Here is an 18,843-nt window from a genome sequence, read left to right on the forward strand (position 1 = left end):
GGTGGGGGAGACAAAAGGGCTGGTAACCAGGGAGAAACACTGGCCAGAAGGAGGCGCTCTGAGGCTGGAATGAGCTAATTCCCAGACTGACCAGCAGGCAACGCTGTGGTGGTGAGTGCCCGCTGTATTACAATACCTCAGATAAAAATGCACTAGAGAAAGCCACTTACCACAACAATCACATTGGTTGCTGGAATCGGGAGATTTTCCACTTCCGGCTCTTGAGCAGTCATAGCTAATAGATTGAGGGATGGGTCATAAGCAGGTCTAGGGAATGTTGATTTAACAATTATCGCAGGATGCAGATTGCTTATTTTTGCATGGGAAGAGGAATGGAAATTGTGTTTATAAATCTTCTGGCTGTCTGAATCCAAACTTTTCTCAACACTTTGGACATGGCGATAAATAAATACAGGTTTCCCACTCTTTCGCTGATGAATTGCCAAGAAGTGATCGCTGTCTCCTGAAAAGCACCCTGTTGAAAGAAGAGAGAACATCAGTGACTTAAATGAAAATACAGTCTCATTCAGCCATTCAGATTTACAGAGACATCTGCTGAACTGAGTTGCATAGATACTAGGAGGAATTATTTATGGAATACGGAATGATGCTTTTAAAGCCTGTTGGGCACATTTCAACAATTGTATGTGATCAACACTATTGCATTGACATAGATTCCATTCTTGACATGGTGCTCATGACAAATTTTCTTTTATATGCTGGCAAATGGTCATGCTTACATTTTGAAGACTACACAGAGGAAGCACACACTGGAGCAAATTCTGTCTATTAGGTACTTATATGCCCCCCATTACCACACTATTTGAGCACACTACAGTCTTTAATTTATTTACTCTGACAATTCACCAAGGAGGTGGAGAAGTATATTATCCCATTTTCCAGATAAAGAGTTAAGGATAGCAGAGACTAAGTGACTTTTTGCCCAGGGTCACACAGGAAGTTTGTGGCAGAGAACTGAACCCTTATCCCAGATCCCAGGATGATGCCTTAACTACTAGATCATCCTTCCTCTGCTGGAAGAAAGTAGGTTCCACAGGTGTAACCACATTACTACACTAGAATGCGTACCTAGCACAATGGAGAACTGATCCCTGATTGGGGCCTCTACAAATAAGAAATTACGATGTGTTGTATTTCTATCAGCCTATCTTGCTTACATTTATAAATCTAATCTCCTCTTCACAATATATTAGTTGTGGCTGCATCGAAGACAAACTCCCACTGTCCCCTCCCCTCTTTGAAAATGATCACACAGGTTGTTCCTTGTATGTCACCTATATGAAAGATAACACTTTTGTTCTTAATCAGCACAGCTCAGTCATCTCGTCTTATGGTAACTTTTTTCTCGTGTGTAATAAACACAGATGCTGGTGGACAATTTAAAAACAACAAACTGGGATTCTCAAAGCAACATATAACAATGGTAAGGATAGAGAAAAAGAGAGAGATACTTCAGACCAATGAATGATCTATGAAATGTCAAAGCTGACAGGTGCTTTGTTTTGAATCATGTGAAATCATACCATCACTGCTCTGCCTGCCTGTATCGTGTTTGTGAGAAGATGAAGGTCACTAAAGATCCCATGACACTTTTCAGAAGGGTTAAGATGTCAATCCCAATGCCCTTCAGAGATTCCAGTTTAGGTAATTACATTCTGTTGACCTAATTTCTTCATGAAATTTCATTGAACCTAGACTGCAAATCAAGAACAGTATCCTATCTGTCGTCTATTGTTACTGCTACCCAGAACTGGGTGAATTTCAATGGTGGGTTAAGCGATTCATGTATATGCAGAAATATTATATGTACTCCAGGGGGTATTCTGCACCAAAATATTAAAAATTCTGCACCAAATAAAAATTCTGCACACGTTTTTAAACTCTGCAAAATTCTGCAAATTTTATTTATCAAAATAACCCTACATAATCATGCCAGTTTCAATTATTTTGATACTTTATTTCAAAATACATGTCAGCGAGTATGTGTGTAACAATACAGACACACACAAAAATTCCCTTAGGAGTAGAGAGTTAAAGAAACCCCTATGAGAAACCAGTTCCTGCTTCTGTGCTCCCTCCCCCCGAGAGCCCAGCCAGGGGGCCAGACACTCACACTCTCTTCTCCCCAGAGGCCAACTGTGGGCTCCCTCCCCTGGTACAGACACACTACTTACTCCCCACAGCACAGCCATGCCCCACCCCCAGCTCAGACACTTACACCTCCTATCTCTACCCTCCAGCTGCAGGCCTCCCCAGCCCAGACACTCACAGACCCTACCCTCCCAGAGCTCAGGGATCCAGAGGGAGCAACAGCCTGATGCTGGGTCCTGGGCTTGCACGGAGTTTCCTGCACACCACTGCCTCCTTACTTCAGGGTGTGCGGGAAAGTGAAGCTGCTGGGAACCATCCAGTTCCCTCCCACTCTTGGCTTTGTCTTCTATTTGTGAGCTGAGCTCTGCCGGGTCCAGTGGCCTGTAGTGGTGGCCAACATCTCTGCAGCTCATTCCTCTGGGGGAAAAAGGAAATTCTGTGTGCCCAACATTAATTTCTGCAAAATTCTGCATTGTGCAGTGGCACAGAATTCCCCCAGGAGAATATATGGACTGAAACCAATGGGAAATGTCCTGAATTAGGAATACAGAATTGTAAAGCACTTTGGGCCCTGAGGTACAAAACATGCTACATAAAATGTAAATTATTCTTTTGAGTAGACAGATACACAAAAAAATCATTCCCCAACCCACCACGGAACAGAGCACCTTGAATGCTTGGCTTTCTCCTTGAGAGCCTGTCATTCAGTAGAGAAGCTGGGATTGTATGGTGCATTAGCCCTTGCTTTTGTGGGCAGATGGATCTAGAGCACAGGAAGAAAAATAAGATTCAGGGTACACCACCGGACAGATGAATGTTGGGTTCTGTTAAACTTCCATGAGTCCCATTAAGCTATTTTAGGTTTGATTCTACAGGTGGCACCCAGACTGCTACCCCTACCAGCAAAAAGCCACCCATATCTCCTGCTCAGCCAAGAGAACTGGTGGGCTGGCCAGCAACACGAGAAAAGTTTAGCCTTTCTCATAAGCAAATCGAAAATGTTCAGTTGTGTTGATCAGCCACTGACTATGGTATGTGTTCCAGGAGGCAATGTCACAGCTCTCTGGCACAGAGTCAGTATACACACACTGATACACTTGTTAGGAGACTGCAGCATGCCCTCTCCTCTGCTGTTCAGTGCAGGGTGCAAGACCATGGCCCTACACCTCACCTCCCCATTTGTAGTGGCTAGCATCTTGGGCACACAAACAGGGAGTACACAGATGTAAGGCATTTCCATTCCCTGCCCACAACTTCCATTCCCTTGTACACCTGCACATGGGCCAGCCACAATCTGGCTTAATGTAAACAGCATTATTGAGTAATGACTTACTCCCCATACAAACTAGCATTTCATGGCTTGAACGGGGCACAGGAAAATCATGCAAGTCAGTTCTGCTGTGTAATTCACTTGAAATTTGTGTTTTCCCACCACAACACTGAATTTTCCCCTCTGGTAAATAGAGGGAAAGACAGAGGAACAAGATTATGTGAAAATGCACGACAGAAAACAGTTCCTGTCATCTTTGAATTCTTTTTAAATAATCCAATTCAAAGCAAGAGTGACTGTGACAGGTTCTCTGTCACGCCTTTCTTCTGGAGCCCGCTGGCTGTCCCAATAAAGTGCACAGAGGCTTTCAGTTATGCAGCACCCGTGGCTTTATTTACACATACACAGTTCTCCCATCACCAGTGTAGAGCTATATACAAGGCTTACAGGGGTAGTTCCCTCTTTTCCTGCAGCCAGCCCACAGCTAGGAATCTGACCTTTCCCTGGCTGGCTTTTCTTCTGGCTCCCAGCCCTTGCAACTGCTGGCTTGTCAGGCCCACAGGTGGAGCCAATCCCCAGGCAAAGCATCAGGTCTGTTTCACCAGCCCAAAACTATTTCCCTTGATTGGAGCTGGCTGAGCAAGGGTAAATAGGTGCTTTCGCACCAGCGCCCTGCTACAGGGACTAAACTCACTGCCATCTCATGGCTTTTATATGTGTACAAGCTCAGTCTATGTCCACAGCATGGGTCTTGAACCTCAGTCCAGAAGGTGCTTAGGATACAGTATGTGATAATCCACTACTCAGTCCCTGTTAACAGTTGCCAGAACTCAAGCTCAACTGTGGCAGAAGACTCCAGTCCTGTTATCTGATAGGCCGAACTCCAGGAGTCTAGACTGATTCTCTGCCTCTCTTTAAACCAAGCAGAGGAACAGGAAGTTGTCTGTGCAACTGGGTTTCCCCTGGTTTAGGATGCATCCCCTGCACTTGCTCCCTGACTCTGACCTCTCAGTCTGGCCTGGCACCTGACTCTCAGTCTTCCCTTTGGCTTTTTCCAGGTTCTGGCATCCTGACCCAATCTGATCTCTAGCCCCTGATTCCTTCTCTGACCATTACGTCAGACCACCCAAATCCTAATCATGAGAGACTAATCCTGAATAGACAGGTTCACACATCACAGGAATCAGAGCTGGCACATGGATCTGTCCATATAACATACATATTGACACACAATCACTACATATGTAGCAGAGATACCATATGATAAATTGTAAAGCCATGTGATAAATAAATGGGCCATGTACTTTTGATTGTCAGCAGCCTGTTTACTAATCCTTCTCCCCAGGATGTATTTTACTATTCCAAATCCCTGAGCAGCTTCAAACAGCAGCCATTTTATTTAAAACAACCTATCTGGAAAATGTTTTATCCTTTTCTCACCAAAAATTTTACCTTGCCCAGCTTTCAAGAAAGGCAAAATTCAGTTCAGAATCAACAACAGCTTTAAGACTTAAAATGTCAAACTTTAAAGTCTGTTATCTTATATCCCCCAGACCTGAAAAACAGAGCTTATTACCACTGGAAAAGGGAGATTCCCCATGGGACCTCACACTCACTTGAAAGGACCCAAGATAATGGATTCTGAAAGATTTTACAACTGTGAGTCTAGAAAAGCTATTCCCAGTCATTTTCAGAAGTATTTTAAAATTAGCTTTAATTGTTTCTCTTTCTGAGCCAAGAGAAGTTAGAATCATGGTAAAGTAGCTCTTTCAAACATTCCTAAGTTGTTTTTTCTGGAACATATATGGCACTCATATGTATATATCATAGCACTTGTGAACAATGCAGTCATCCAAAATTCATACTGATAAAACCTTTATACCATACTGCAACATTATGTAAAATATACACACAGACATGTTAAAAATCACACCTTTTAACTGAGGTACACTTTTTGAAGTCTCAGCTTTTCCATGGCTGTGAGTGTCTTAGTTTATTTCAGAGTCTTCCACTTTCTGACTAACAAGCCAGAAGTGGGAGAAATGATGACAGGAAGAAATTAATTTCACAAGGAAAAAAAAAACAGAGAAATTTGACTGGTGATTTATATATATTCTATATATTCAAAGTACATTTAAAGCATTTTTCCAGGTAAATTATATGTGGTGCAATTTAACTTGCATTTCTTTATTTTATTCCCAGTAATGTGTGTGATTTTCAGAAAACAGATGAACTGAACCTTGTTACTTAAGAAATAGTGTGTCTCTGATCTTCACATCTCTTCCCAATCTCTAACTCAGTACTCTCAAACCTAAGCACCTCCCCACACCATCTGCCTCTCATTCTGTAGCACTAGACACTCACCTGAATCCTGATTTAAAAGTCCAATGAAGTCAACAGGAGTCGTCTCATTGACGTCAATGGGTTTTGGACTGGAGCCCTATCCACTATCACTAGATTTCAGCCTCTCACATTGGAAATGTCCTCCCACTTATCTACTGGCTTAAACTGAACCACTTGATCAAGGGGAAGTGGCTGCAGTGTTGGATTCTGCATGGAGTCTAATGCCAAAATCAGAATGCTGAGTGAAAGGATGGATACTGTGGACAGTGTCCAAAGTCATGAGATTTTCTAACTGGTTTTCTGTTCAGTGAGACTACATCAGGCCCTACACTGGCTTACTCCTGGGGGAATTCTGTACCAAATAAATAGAAATTTTTGCACACAATATTTTAAAATTCTGCAAAATTCTGCAAATTTCAGTTGTCAAAATAGCACTATTTAATGATGCCAGTTTCAATTATTTTGGCAATTTGTTTCAAAATACCTGTCAGCAACTATATTTTGTAACAATACAGACATACACAAAAATTCTCCTAGGAGTAGAGAATTAAAGAAAGCCCTATGACAGTGGTTCCCAAACTGGGTTCGTGAAATGTTACAGGGGGTTCTCGGGAAAAAATTCCCTAATGGCAGACAGAGCTGTCCCTAGGGATCCCGGGCAGCACAGGGCCAGCAGCCCAGAGCCCCTGGACTTCCAAGAGCTAAGCAGATGAAAGCAAGCATATCAATTACACTGAGGAGATTTAAACTTCAAGACTCCTTATAAGGAACGGTAAAGGGAGATGAATATTTTCTGCTGTTTTTAAAATTAAGCAGGCAGCTAGCATTGTGTTTAAAATTATTTTGAAGAATAAGTTTAAGCTTTTTTGTAACGTGTGCTGTTTGCCTGGACTGCTCAAGACCTGAATGCTTGTGTAGGAGGAACTCTTGAGTGAGATCTTGGAAAAGTGAGATCTTGGAAGAGTATTGCCATTTTCATAATGTAATAAAAATACTGTAATGGTAAACAATTAATAGTGTGTAATAAGCATGTCATAAAAACAAATTTTATATTTCCAAGATCATGGCTTTTATAATTTATACTCAGGTACGGGAGAAAATCCCTGGAAATATTCATTTTTAACAGGGGGTTCACGAGACTTGACGTGCTAGTGAAAGGGGTTCACAGGCTGTTAAAATTTGGGAACTACTGCCTATGACAACCTAGTTCCTGCTTCTCTGCCCCCTTTCCTCTCAAAGCCCAGCCGGGGGGCCAGACACTCATACCTCCTCCCTCACAGAGCCAGTCGTGGAGTCCCCCTCAGCTGACACACTCACACTCCCTACCCCTCAGAGCCCAGCTGTGGACCCCATCCCGGCCCAGACACTCAGAGACAGTAACTTTCTAGAGCCCAGGGATCCTGAGGGAGAAACAGCCTGATACTGGGTCCCAGGCTTGCACAGAGTTTCCTGCACCCCACTTCTTGCTTGCTTCCTTCCTTCCTTCAGGGCATGCTGGGAACTGCAGCTGCTGGTTCCCTCTCCATCCAGTACCCTCCTCCTCCCCCCAGCCTTGTCTTCTATTTATGAGCTGGGCTCTGCCAGGTCCAGCAGCCCCTACTGGTGGCCAACATCTCTGCAGCCCATTTCTGGTGGGGGAGGGGAAGGAAATTCTGCATGCCCAACATTAATTTCTGCAAAATTCTACATTGTGCAATGGCACAGAATTCCCCCAACAGTAACTGGCTTGAGAGAGAGAGAGAGAGGAGAAAAAGATAGAGCTGGTCAAAATTTTTCCATTTAAACTGTTATGACAGAAAACAGGGTTTTTAACTAAGTGAAATGTTTCATAAAAGTATCTGCTTTCTGCAGAACATTTCAATTTTTTATCAGAAACCATGTGCCCCAAAGCAGAAATATTTAGATTTGGATATCAGTTGTGGTGTCTCATGGGAGTTATAGTTCAGTGTCTTCATGTTCACACTCTCCTCTATAGGCCAGGCTTCTCAGCAGGACTACCTCTCCCATCATGCACAATTGCCAGGGACTCCCAGGATGCAACTATCTCCCAGTGCCATATGGGGAGACTGCAGAGCATCATGAGAGATGTGGTCCAACCAGGGATCCCAGTCTACAGAGGACAATGAACCTTCCAAACGACAACTCCCATGATGCACCATGGTAGCATTTGTGAATCAAAAAGTTCAGTTTTCAGAGATAATATTTTGGTTTTTGGATTTTTTGATGAACCATCAAAATTTTCCACAGGGATAAAAAAGCCCATTTTCTGAAGGGCTTGAATAAAGGCCCTGATTTTTCACTACATCTGAACTACATCCATAGGAAGCCAATTGCAGCTCCCTGACCTTTGGCTGACCATCTATGACAAAAGCTAGAACAGTGGACTGGAATATTTGGCCCAAGTCAATTTTTCCCCATTGCCTTCTCTCCAAAGATGAAATCATCTCATTTTCTTTAGGAATCCTGGGCGATTTGTACCCTAGACCAGTGATTTCTGAAGTTGTCATTTCAGGGCCCATTAATGGGCTTATTTGTGGAGTAAGGTACTACTCAGCTTGAATACAAATGGCAGAATGTGGCCTTTAACTTCCACTGACCTCAATGTCCCACCAAAAGTACACATTTTGGTAACAAAATTAGTGCCTTATTGTGTCTCATTATAGCTCTGAAGGAGCAGAAAAAAAGTTGTAGAAACAAGGTATTCTTGCAGGAAACAGCAATGTGGAGAAAGAAAAAGGCAAAAAAGATTAGGGCTGGTCAGCTTAGAAAAGAGATGACTAAATGGGGAAATGATAGAGGTTTATAAAATCATGAACAGTGTGTAAAAAGTTAACAGAGAAGTGTTATTTACCCTTTCTCACAATACAAAAACCAGGGGGCCACCCGATGATATTAACAGGTAGCTGGTTTAATACAAACAAGAGGACTTACTATCAGCCAAAATGGTCAGGGATGCAACCACATGCTTGGGGTAACCCTAAACCTCTGACTTCCAGAAATATAAGGAGTGAAAATCAGGGATGAATCACTCATTTAAAAACCCTGTTCTGTACACTCTCCCTGAAGCTCTGGTATGTGTCACCATCAGAGACAGGATACTGGGCAAGATGGACCATGATCTGACCTAATATGGCAGCTCTTATATTCTTATGTTCATTGGTCACTTCTCTATTGCTTCTGTTCAGAATGCTGAAAAAGTAATTTCTTCAGATTCAGGTGTGCTCAGCCAGGGCAAAAGTTCTTCTCCTGTGCTAATGCTACACAAGGAGAGGTATATTTTTCAGAAGCAGTCTGTATCTTCTAGCATGAGAATCCTTCCTGGAAGACTATGACCAAGACTAAACAAACTGTTCTCCTTTCCTTTCAGCCCTCCATCTTCTCTGCCAACAAGACTCCCTAACAATGCTTCTTTCTGCTATTTTGATTATTGTTAGTGTAAGCCTACAGTGACATCAGATATGGTTAGGGACCAATTCAGCACCCTTTTCTTCCCATTGAGCAGTTCTTACTTGTACCAGATTGCAGTATTGAGCCCATACTTCGTGTGATGTAGTCAGAAGTTAGGTATTGTGAAATTCCATGAAAAATTTGTTTGGGAAATATGAAAATTGCCTTGTTACTTAGATCATGTGCTCTTTGGGGCACAAATAATCTTTTTTGTTCAATGTTTGTACGGCACCTAGCACAATGGGGTTCATGTCCATAACTAACGCTCCTGGGTGCTATGGCATTATAAATATTATTATTAATAATTACAAAATCCAGAGAAATTAAAAATGATCTCTTAGTGATCTCTCTCTGCTTTTAGCAATACTTAAGGGAAGAAAGTATGACAGATTTGATCATGCTACTTAGGTGCAGCCCAAAGTAAAGGGGAGCATGGAGCTGCACTGCCCCTTGAAGAGCATTGCAAAGCCTCCAGGAGGTAGAATGCCAAGCTGAACTCCTCCAGCACACCCAGAGAGCATGCCTGCTATTACAACCTTTTAGTGCATATAGGCCTATTCTTCCCACTGCACTAGTCCTACCTTCACCCTCCAAGGGCAGATTATTCTTTAACTGCCTACTGCAAGGCTTCTTGCACCTTTCTCTGAAGCAGTGGGTACTTGTTACTGTCAGTACCAGGTTACTGCAGTATTTCCCAAATGATGTATCTCAACCCAGGAGTGCATTGCAGGAAGATTTTAGATGAGTTGCAAGGCGTTAGACAAAATACACTTCTTCTAATCTAGTGCACAGTTGAGGTTTCGGAGAGCGAGCCCACCCTGCAGTAATCCCACACAGGTGGCTCCTTTCCTGCAGGGCTGGTCCTCGCTTCCCATTCAGGATGTTGTGATTTGATGCATGGGTCGCAATGCCACTCACTCAAATTTGTCCTGACCCTTCATCATGGTGGAGGGGTGGCCTGGCCAAACTTGACTGGGACTGCAATCAGATATGCCAAGTGGCAATGTCCAGAGCTAAGAGCCAGGCCCAATCCTGAAGGACAGGAGCTGCCCCTGCATGGCGATTGTGGGGTGGGCTTGCTCTCCAAACACCCTATACTCCAGGGAGCCTCCCCTCCACACAAGGCTCAGATTAGGGTTGTGGTGAGGGTGCATAGATGTAAGAGTCGGTTGCAAAAAAAACCCAACAGACTAAATGCAGTTGATGGTTCACTTTAGTAAAAAGTCTGGGAACCACGGGGTTACAGAACTAGATGGACTTTGGTCTGCTCCCATATGATCATTGTTCTGTTCCGATAAGCATAACTGGGCCGAGGCCATAGCCTGCTTCCTCCCTGCTCCCTTTGGACAAAACAATTCCTGCATTCCACTGAGAATGGCGAATGCAATTCTGAACAGTCCTTATACCTTGCACCCATGTGTACCTCCATAAGGTGGAAAGTCTGGCCTATAGTGGGGGGAATACTACCTTCAAGTCTCTTTTAAAATATTTATATTGTGATATGACTTTATTAGTCTTGGTCCAGTTCCCAGGAGTCCAAATTACAAATATCTAATGCTACATTTGTCATTGACAGCTTTGCTGGTAATTGCTAGAAAAAGGCCAAGAGCTTAATAGGTGAAGGAGATTGCACTACACTCTCACCCAGACAGGGGGTCCTTTTGGGTCAAGGTTGAGGCATATTGAGGAAACTTGTACTACCACTGGTACTTCAACAGTCAAAACAATTTGCATTTTCAGACCTAGGTAGTAGCCACATATCACCTTGGTCACCTTGATTGATCAGTCCTTCAGCCCTCCTATAGATTGCGCCAATCACAACATGACTTCCATTTGTCTCTTATCCTGGCCTTCTTTCTCCATGTGCGGCTATGCCTCACAAGGCATAGCTCCATATATTAATCAATTACTCAAGAAGCATTTTGGCTCTGGATTACTCTTTCCTCTCAGAAAACCAAGAAAATCATTGATATTTTAAAGCTTAAGAAAAACAATAACTACAAGGAACGTGAGTTCTAAATACAAATACCAGATTTATCTCTCCACGTTTCATTTGTTCTACACAAAAACATTTTAACATATCAAGAGTACTCAACATTTCTGATAGAAAAAATGCTTTATATAATCACGAAAGACCAGATGAAAACAAAAGCTGTCTGGAGACAAAATGCCTCGCATTTGTAACGTCTACTTAACAGTATGCCCTAAATGGCAGCAAAACAGCATGCCAGTCAAGTCAGACTAAATCTCATTAATGCAGGTTACGTAGCTCTAGCTGTATACACACTGTTTATCTCTAGCAGCTAAAGTCAAGAATTATTACCAATAAACCCAGATAGATTTTTAAAACAATGACACAAATGTACAGATTTGTGGTTAATCAAATGAATAGAACATGCTTTGCAAAAGATATTTTCTTAAGTTAATTAGACTGAATTTAAGGGAAAAAAGATCTGGATGCTGCTTTACTAGTCTGTGGATGAGGCAGTGTGTAAGAAACTCCAGCATTGGCAAAAAACAACTTCATCTGAAAAATATTTCACTATACATAACATTTTCCAAGATATAGGGGTTGTAATTAAACATCAAACAAATGCACAACAAAGCAGAACACAAAGTAGTCAGAATGCACCCAACATATGATTAAGTGCACCAGTAATATTTTGAAAGTGAGGCTTTGCATCTCATCATCTTCTACATTATGGGTGTGTTGCCTGATATATTGAAAATGGAACTTGTTACTATGACCCATTGATTTCAGCAGGTCTACTCCTGTGAGTTAAGAGATGAAGCACTGGTCCCTAAGGCACTTAGTATTCTGACATATTCAGACACATAGTATTGACATATTGATATTGTCTCATATTTGCCTGTTTTCAGAAGGTGCCACATCAATTTGTTATTTGGCATTATTGTAGTTTTCCAAGTGAAGACTGAGTCAAATTCTGTTCTGTATTACAAAGAAATAAATCCATAGTAACTCCAGTGAAATCAGTATTTGCTGTAATGGAAAGCAGAATCTGAGCCTATGGAGTACTGGTGCAGCTAATGTGGCTCTGAGAAATGAGTGCTTTTCATGAGTTCTTAGGATACACAACTGGCTGGCCTCACCAACTATTTGATTCAGAGATGTACTGGAAACCTGACAGGACAGCTACATTGGTCCACAGTATAAACTTCCGTTCAAAGATGGACTTTGGGCCATTGCCGCAGCATTTAAGCATGATTGTCTTTGACGCCACAATACTTCCAGCAACCATCAGTTTTGTGAGTGACAAGTATACTCAGTGCTAGGTTGTGGCATTTATGCCACAACCCTGACAGGAAGTCAATGTGGGCAACCCTGCCCAGAAGCAACAATGGGAGACTGGGCATGTCTGAGGCACAATATTTCTGGGGGCTTCTCTGTGCACAACAGGGCTAAGCCCCTTTCCCCAACCATTAGGCTGGCACAGATTGCTCCCCACTTCTATGCACCAGACCTACTCCATGTCACCACCTTTTCCCCATCCCTGGTTTTAATATCGTGCTCCCTGAGTGCAGAGTCTCTATTTTCCCCTAAGCATGGGACAGTTACTGTAGAAAGGGCTTTTAAAGCCTAGCAAGAGAAAGCATGATGTGGGGGGATGGGGGAGGGCTTCTTGCATGTCCTTCTGTCCCAGCACACCCACACAAATCTTCTCACAATCTGGTTTTCAGTGAATTCTTAAACTGGCTGGCTCTGATCTTATATCTAGAGTAAGCCTATAATTACCATTTTTACATTCCAATTTCCTTCCTCAAATCATGTTCCCAGTCTTGAGAGTGAGTTATAACATTTACTCATTTCATCTTGAAAAGAACATTCTAATTTATCAGAGATTTTAATTTGAGAGTTCTAATGTGAATCTCAAAAAAAATCTATTGGCTAGAACTCCCACTGGAACTACAGTGATTTGCATCAATGGAAGGTGCCCCATGTTGTCTCTGGTGTATTTGCAGTCCCACCAGGTCAACATGATACACACATTCCTTTGCAGGAGACATGGTTAGTACTGAAGTATGGACAATTGGTTACAGTTGGCAGGAACTGGTTTTCCAAATTTAACATTAAACATTATGTGTTCTCAATATGACACGTAGCATTATAAAGGCATTCCAAAGGAGAATATGCCTCAATATTTTTGACTGGATATGCTGCACTCAAACTTCCATTTTGAAAGACACTTTCCATTACAAACTAGCAGGGAGGAGTAGATGCTCACTCCAAGGCTATTTTCATATGCTTTGCACACAATCTAGCACACTTCCTTTAAGTTTCTCCACACCTGCAAAATTCTACTGTGAGAGATTTTCATGTTACTTTGCAGTAACAACTGTGTGAATCAGGATTGAGCAGTATCTCAAGAGGATACGTGCCAGTCTTCTCTACTAGAGTTTCAGATGAGCTTTTGGAGGCACTGGGATCTCTTTTGGCAAAAGACTGAGAGTAGGACCTTTGTCTTTCCTGGTTGTTGAATAGTATTGGTCCCATGTTTGAGATTATCAATGTGTTCCATCACGGGAGGGAATAATAACAGTGGCCCTGAAGAAAGATGCTGTAAGGCCTTTGCTCAAGAAACCAGGTCTTAATGATGACAATCCTACCAACTCTTGAGTACAATTGTTTGACTTCTTGGGCCTCCAGCACCAGAATTTGTTAACCTTTAGGACTTTCTGCAAAAATCACTTTCTCGCTCAAGATTTTGATAAAAGACATGGATGGTTAATATGGAGGTTATTATTTGGGTAGGTTTTATTCCAGTCTAGATGGTTTTGCTTGGTCCATTTACAGTGACTGTATATTTTATTCTTTGTTTTTATATTTTAAGCCTGTTCATGGAATTCATGAAAAGACAATGGCACTAAATAGTTAATTAGTTCAGTAACCTAGGTAACAGCAATGGTTCACTAGGATAGATGCTGGAACTAGGGCTGTTGGGGGTGCTATCTCACCCCCTGGCTTGAAGTGGTTTCCATCATATTTAGGGTTTACAGTTTGATTCAATGCCATTCAGCACCACCACTATAAAAATTGGTCCAGAACCACTGTTCACTAGTTCTAATTATAAGCTTATTTTGGTGCATCACTATGTGTTCTCACTGCCACCTACCATTCTTTCACCAAAATAACAATGGTTTCTGGTAGTCTTGAGAGATACTTACTTTTTGTTGCAAAAACGTGCACTGTATCATACCTACTAGCAAATAACATATGCCATTACTTTATCTTGCAGTTTTCTTCAAGGCATAATAGCAGCTAAAGGTTCATAGTGATTTGTAATCAGTTAGTACAAATGTAGGCCTTACTCCAGCTCTGATGGCTCTGTGCAAGCAGATTTCTGCTCTTGCACATTGCCCAATGCAGCACTGGGGTAATAAAGGGCCTAGTTCTACATTGACTTCAGTAGAAATTGCAGAGGTGTATCTGAAAGCATAACTAGATTTAATTTGCTTTCTGCACAGCTGTAATGGTATATGGACAACAGCATCTAAACTGAATTCAATTGATCTTTATAAAAAAAAATGTAGAAATTTGAGATTCTTTTATGGTGAAAAAAATTTCAGCTTCTTTGCAAAAACATATCCTGATATTGGAGCACAATGGTAATGGAACAGCCTTTCCATGGCAAACCCATTTCTCCAATATGCAGTGTAATACCTTTCAGTTACAAAGAATTGCATTAAATACAATACAGAATCAATACCACCTTGTTGTAGTAATATCTCAAATACAAAATGGTATTTTTTTCTAAAACCTATTAACATCAACTGATATTAAGGAAGATATTGTTAGTGTATCTGCCAATGGATATCTTAGCATTCTCCTACATAGAAGTCAGTTTTATGTATTTTGAACTTTGGAACAAAGCCATATATGAAAAACCAAGTAGTTTCCACTACAGAGCAAAACAAAATGAGAACAGCATATAACTTATGACCAATCAGTAATGGTAAGTGAAATACATTTTATATTATCAGATGAACCCTTATCACAAAATCACCATTCATAATTCACAATTGTAGACTGTGCTCCATAGAAAGCTCCAAAATGAGCCAAATGACTAATTCATCTTTTGCTTCAAGTGAAAGTGAGAGAGCTCTTAATTGCTTAAGGTTAAGTTTACTATGATAGTAAAAGTCTGGAAGCTCAGGAGTGTAGTGTCTTGAATGACACACGAATACTAACAAAAACTCCATGCAGCCCTGGCTGGAGCAGGCACAACTCTCATCTTTGACGCGAGCTGTGCACATTATAAGACTGAATATGTCTTTTTTAAGATTTTAATGCTAATTTTTCTAAAGTGATTATTCACCAGAATTGCATGAGAAACAAGATAGTAAAATATGGGGTCGGTGTTATTTTCTCCATTTTTGTGATTATTGGAGATTTTCACATTAAAGGCTAACTTTCATATACAAAATTTCCGATCAACTTAATAAAACAAGTTAAACTTACCAAGGCAATTGTACATGTTTGTTAAACCAGTTTCCATTAGTATGATGAAAAGACTAAACAAGGCAGTCTGTGCAATTTAGAATTAATAGTGGCTAAATGAAGATTTAGAAGGCATGTTATGCCATATAAAGGTTGTACCCTAATTTTATACAGATGATCATTTTAATATATGTTTTTGTAAAAGGACAACCTAAAAGAAGCTTAAGAATTTTCATAAAATGGATTTCAAAATGTACCTTATCCTTTAGTCTGTAATCTCTGTCACATACATTGTGTAAAATAGCAATACATTACTCTCCTAAGCAATCATAAATACAAAGGAATAAGACATGGTTGAAATCTTGTCAAAGATAGTCTGATTTACCGTAAGGGTAAAGTAGCAATAACTGAAGGTAACAATTTCTTGTGACTAGATTAAACAAGATGATGCCATGCCCATTTATCTAGTGTATTAAATAATGTATACAACTATTATCATAACCTGATAACCATGAATTATTTATTACCATGTTACATTTCTAGTAGTATTACTTAACCCGATATGCTTCTAAAACCTTTCATCCCATAATAAAACAGTTCAAGTTAATAGAATGCTGAAATTCTCTCCAAAAAGATGGTTTGTGGCAGCAAAAGACTATATACATACTCACATATTCATAGAGTCATTCATAGATTGCCAGGCCAGAAGGGACCATTGTGATCATCTAGTCTGACCTTCTGTCTGACACAGGCCATAGAACTTCCCCAAAATAATTCCTAGAACACATCTTTTAGAAAAAACATCCAATTGACTTAAAAATTGTCAATGCCACTACAACCCTTGGTTGTCCCAATGGTAAATTGTCCCAATGGTTAATTACTCTCACTGTTAAAAATGTATGCCTTATTTGCAGACAGAATTTGTCTAGCTTCAACTTTGAGCCATTGTATTTTGTTATATCTTTCACTATATATACAAAGGGAGGTCATAATGGACTTACGTTAAATTATAAGCAGGGTGCAACAGCCATTTTCTATGAAGTAGAGATACAGCAGTATTTTGCAAACACAGAAACACTTCAGTTATATTAATTACAAACTACATTTAATTATACCTTCAGCACCAATTTACTTTCTTTCTAAAAAAGTGAGAATTTAGGTTAACATAATTGGAAGTGGGGGAAAGGACTCAGGAGAAAGGACATTTTTTATGCCGATTAAACCATATCTTTCTTTTACTGAACAAATATAGCAAATGATTATCAAAGTGAAACTGATGCTTGAACTGAAAAGCTCTGTGTAATATAGTTTTTCGTTAACCACATTTATGAATGATGCCCACATTTTGCTAGCTAAGCAGGGAGAGGATTTACTAAGGCAGCTACAGGACTACTGCACAAATGAATGCTGTCGCAGCTGAAATTTTGCTGTCTAAAATCCTGTGTCCACGTTTGAATTCAAGGGTGAAATTTAAAAGAGGCTAAATTTTTTTTTTTAAAAACGTCCATCATTCCAAAATATTTAGAAACCTATGGGGCTAGTGCTCCAAATCCCAGAGCAATAGTGACCGAGAATAATAGGTAGTATCTGTACGCGTTAGAGTACCCGAAGTGGCAACAGCTGAGGGCTTGCACGCGGTGCCATTTAACTATGCTTTTATTTTTAACTATTAGCAACACCGTTGAGGATACCTACTACTACTGCGACCGAATCCACCTAAGTGACATTTGGCCTCTCAACAACACTCCAGCTTCGCAGTTGTGTTTATTCCGGTGGTTGCTGACCATGGTGCTGAAAGACATACACGGTGCTGAAACACTCCCGCCCCCTCCCTCGCTCCCAAACCTGCGCTGCTCGATTGGCGGAGGGCACTTCATGGACTAGAGAAATGGCAAAAGAGGCAGCGGAATCTCTCAAGCTACCAGAGCCATTAGTTCGGCCCTTTGCATCCCGCTCAAAGGCATCGGTGGAGCTACCACTTGAAACCACCCCCCAGCCCCAAAGAGGGAAGAAGCCGTAGCTAATGATTGCAGGCGTTAAATTAACCATTGCTCCCACACACACACACACACACGTGTTTTAGTGTGTGCAAAGCTGCATCCATGTTAATGCATGGGGGGGAGGAGGGCACGCGGAGGAGAAACTCCCTGTTTAGACTAACGCAAGCATCGCTGTTACCCGCAGCAAGGATCTTATACGGTCGAGCCAATACATGCGGTGGGCGCATTTAGCCCCGACCTTTGCCACTGTTCGGCAACAACAGGGGCTTTATCAGCTCCCTTAGCTGGTGCTCGTTTGGAACACGCAGGTCTCCCCTCGCTCAGATGACGGGGATGCTCCTCAGAGCCCCGTCCCCTGGGTAGCAAGCCAGCGTTTGCCGTGCCCTCCCGGGTAACACCGCCCAGCCTGGCCGCTTACCTGCTGCCTGGAGATGGAGCAGCAGGCACACGACGGGGACGCAGGCGGCTGTCCGCCGCATGGTGCCGGCCAGGAGCTGGGGCAGCCGCGAGCCGGCGGCCGCGTGAGAGCCTCCGCCCCATCGGGTTTTGAGCATGCCTGGGAGCCGAGCGGAGCATGCGCACGCGGCTGCCCTCACCTGCCCCTGGAGTCTGCTCCCGAGGCGCAACAGTGGCCGGGGCTTAGAAACAGCGCGACGGGCGCGAACGCAGGGGGAGGAGCAACACCGGGGCGGGGAGCAGAGGAGCAAAACCCGGGGAGCTGGAGGAGGAAGGGGAGCAAAAAAGGGGCGAGGGGGAATGAAGGGGAGTACAAGCAGGGAGTGAAGGGGGGAGTGGATGGGCTCCGGGGAGGTTTCCTCTCCCTAGGTGGGAGTGAGAGAAGCAATTGTCCATAAGGGGAGGGTGCAAAAGTGAAGAGATGAAGGAAGAAGGGGAGAGCCTTTAAAATCCCGCCCATTTAGCACAGTTTCAGGAAAGAGCGAGAGGAGAAAGTGGGGAGATTTTTTTCTTCAGTTCAAAATCTGACAGCAATGAGGATCCCCCCGCCCGCAGCTGAGCTGTAGCGTTTGCTTCTAAATCTGTAGAGATGTTCAAATCTATCCACTACTAGGAAAGCGCTCACCTCAGATAGACATGTTCGCTGCTTCATATGACTTAGCATGTCCGCAGGCTCTTCGAACTATGTGTATTTTTATGAATAGTTACATCCAATGCCCCCTTGCAAATTATGTAAAACCCCGCCAAAAATAAACAGT

General features: G+C 42.1%; 1 protein-coding gene across 3 annotated transcripts in view; it reads right to left on the bottom strand.

Annotated features, from left to right (window-relative positions):
- PTPRR (protein tyrosine phosphatase receptor type R) overlaps positions 1–18,191 on the bottom strand; it is a 231,716-nt gene extending 213,525 nt beyond the window's left edge. The window contains exons 1-2 of one of the 3 annotated variants that reach the window (XM_032803819.1): positions 18,048–18,191; positions 171–475 (exon numbers count right to left, since the gene is read on the bottom strand). In XM_032803819.1, coding sequence (XP_032659710.1) covers positions 171–475; positions 18,048–18,183 — 441 coding nt within the window. In that variant the 5' untranslated portion in view covers positions 18,184–18,191. The remainder of the gene's footprint in view (positions 1–170; positions 476–18,047) is intronic. The other 2 variants (XM_075059923.1, XM_032803820.2) reach the window with 2 other exon arrangements.
- Between the last annotated feature and the right edge of the window lie 652 nt (positions 18,192–18,843).

The sequence above is a fragment of the Chelonoidis abingdonii genome, chromosome 1 (genome assembly GCF_003597395.2).
Source record: "Chelonoidis abingdonii isolate Lonesome George chromosome 1, CheloAbing_2.0, whole genome shotgun sequence".
NCBI classification, from domain to species: Eukaryota; Metazoa; Chordata; order Testudines; family Testudinidae; genus Chelonoidis; species Chelonoidis abingdonii.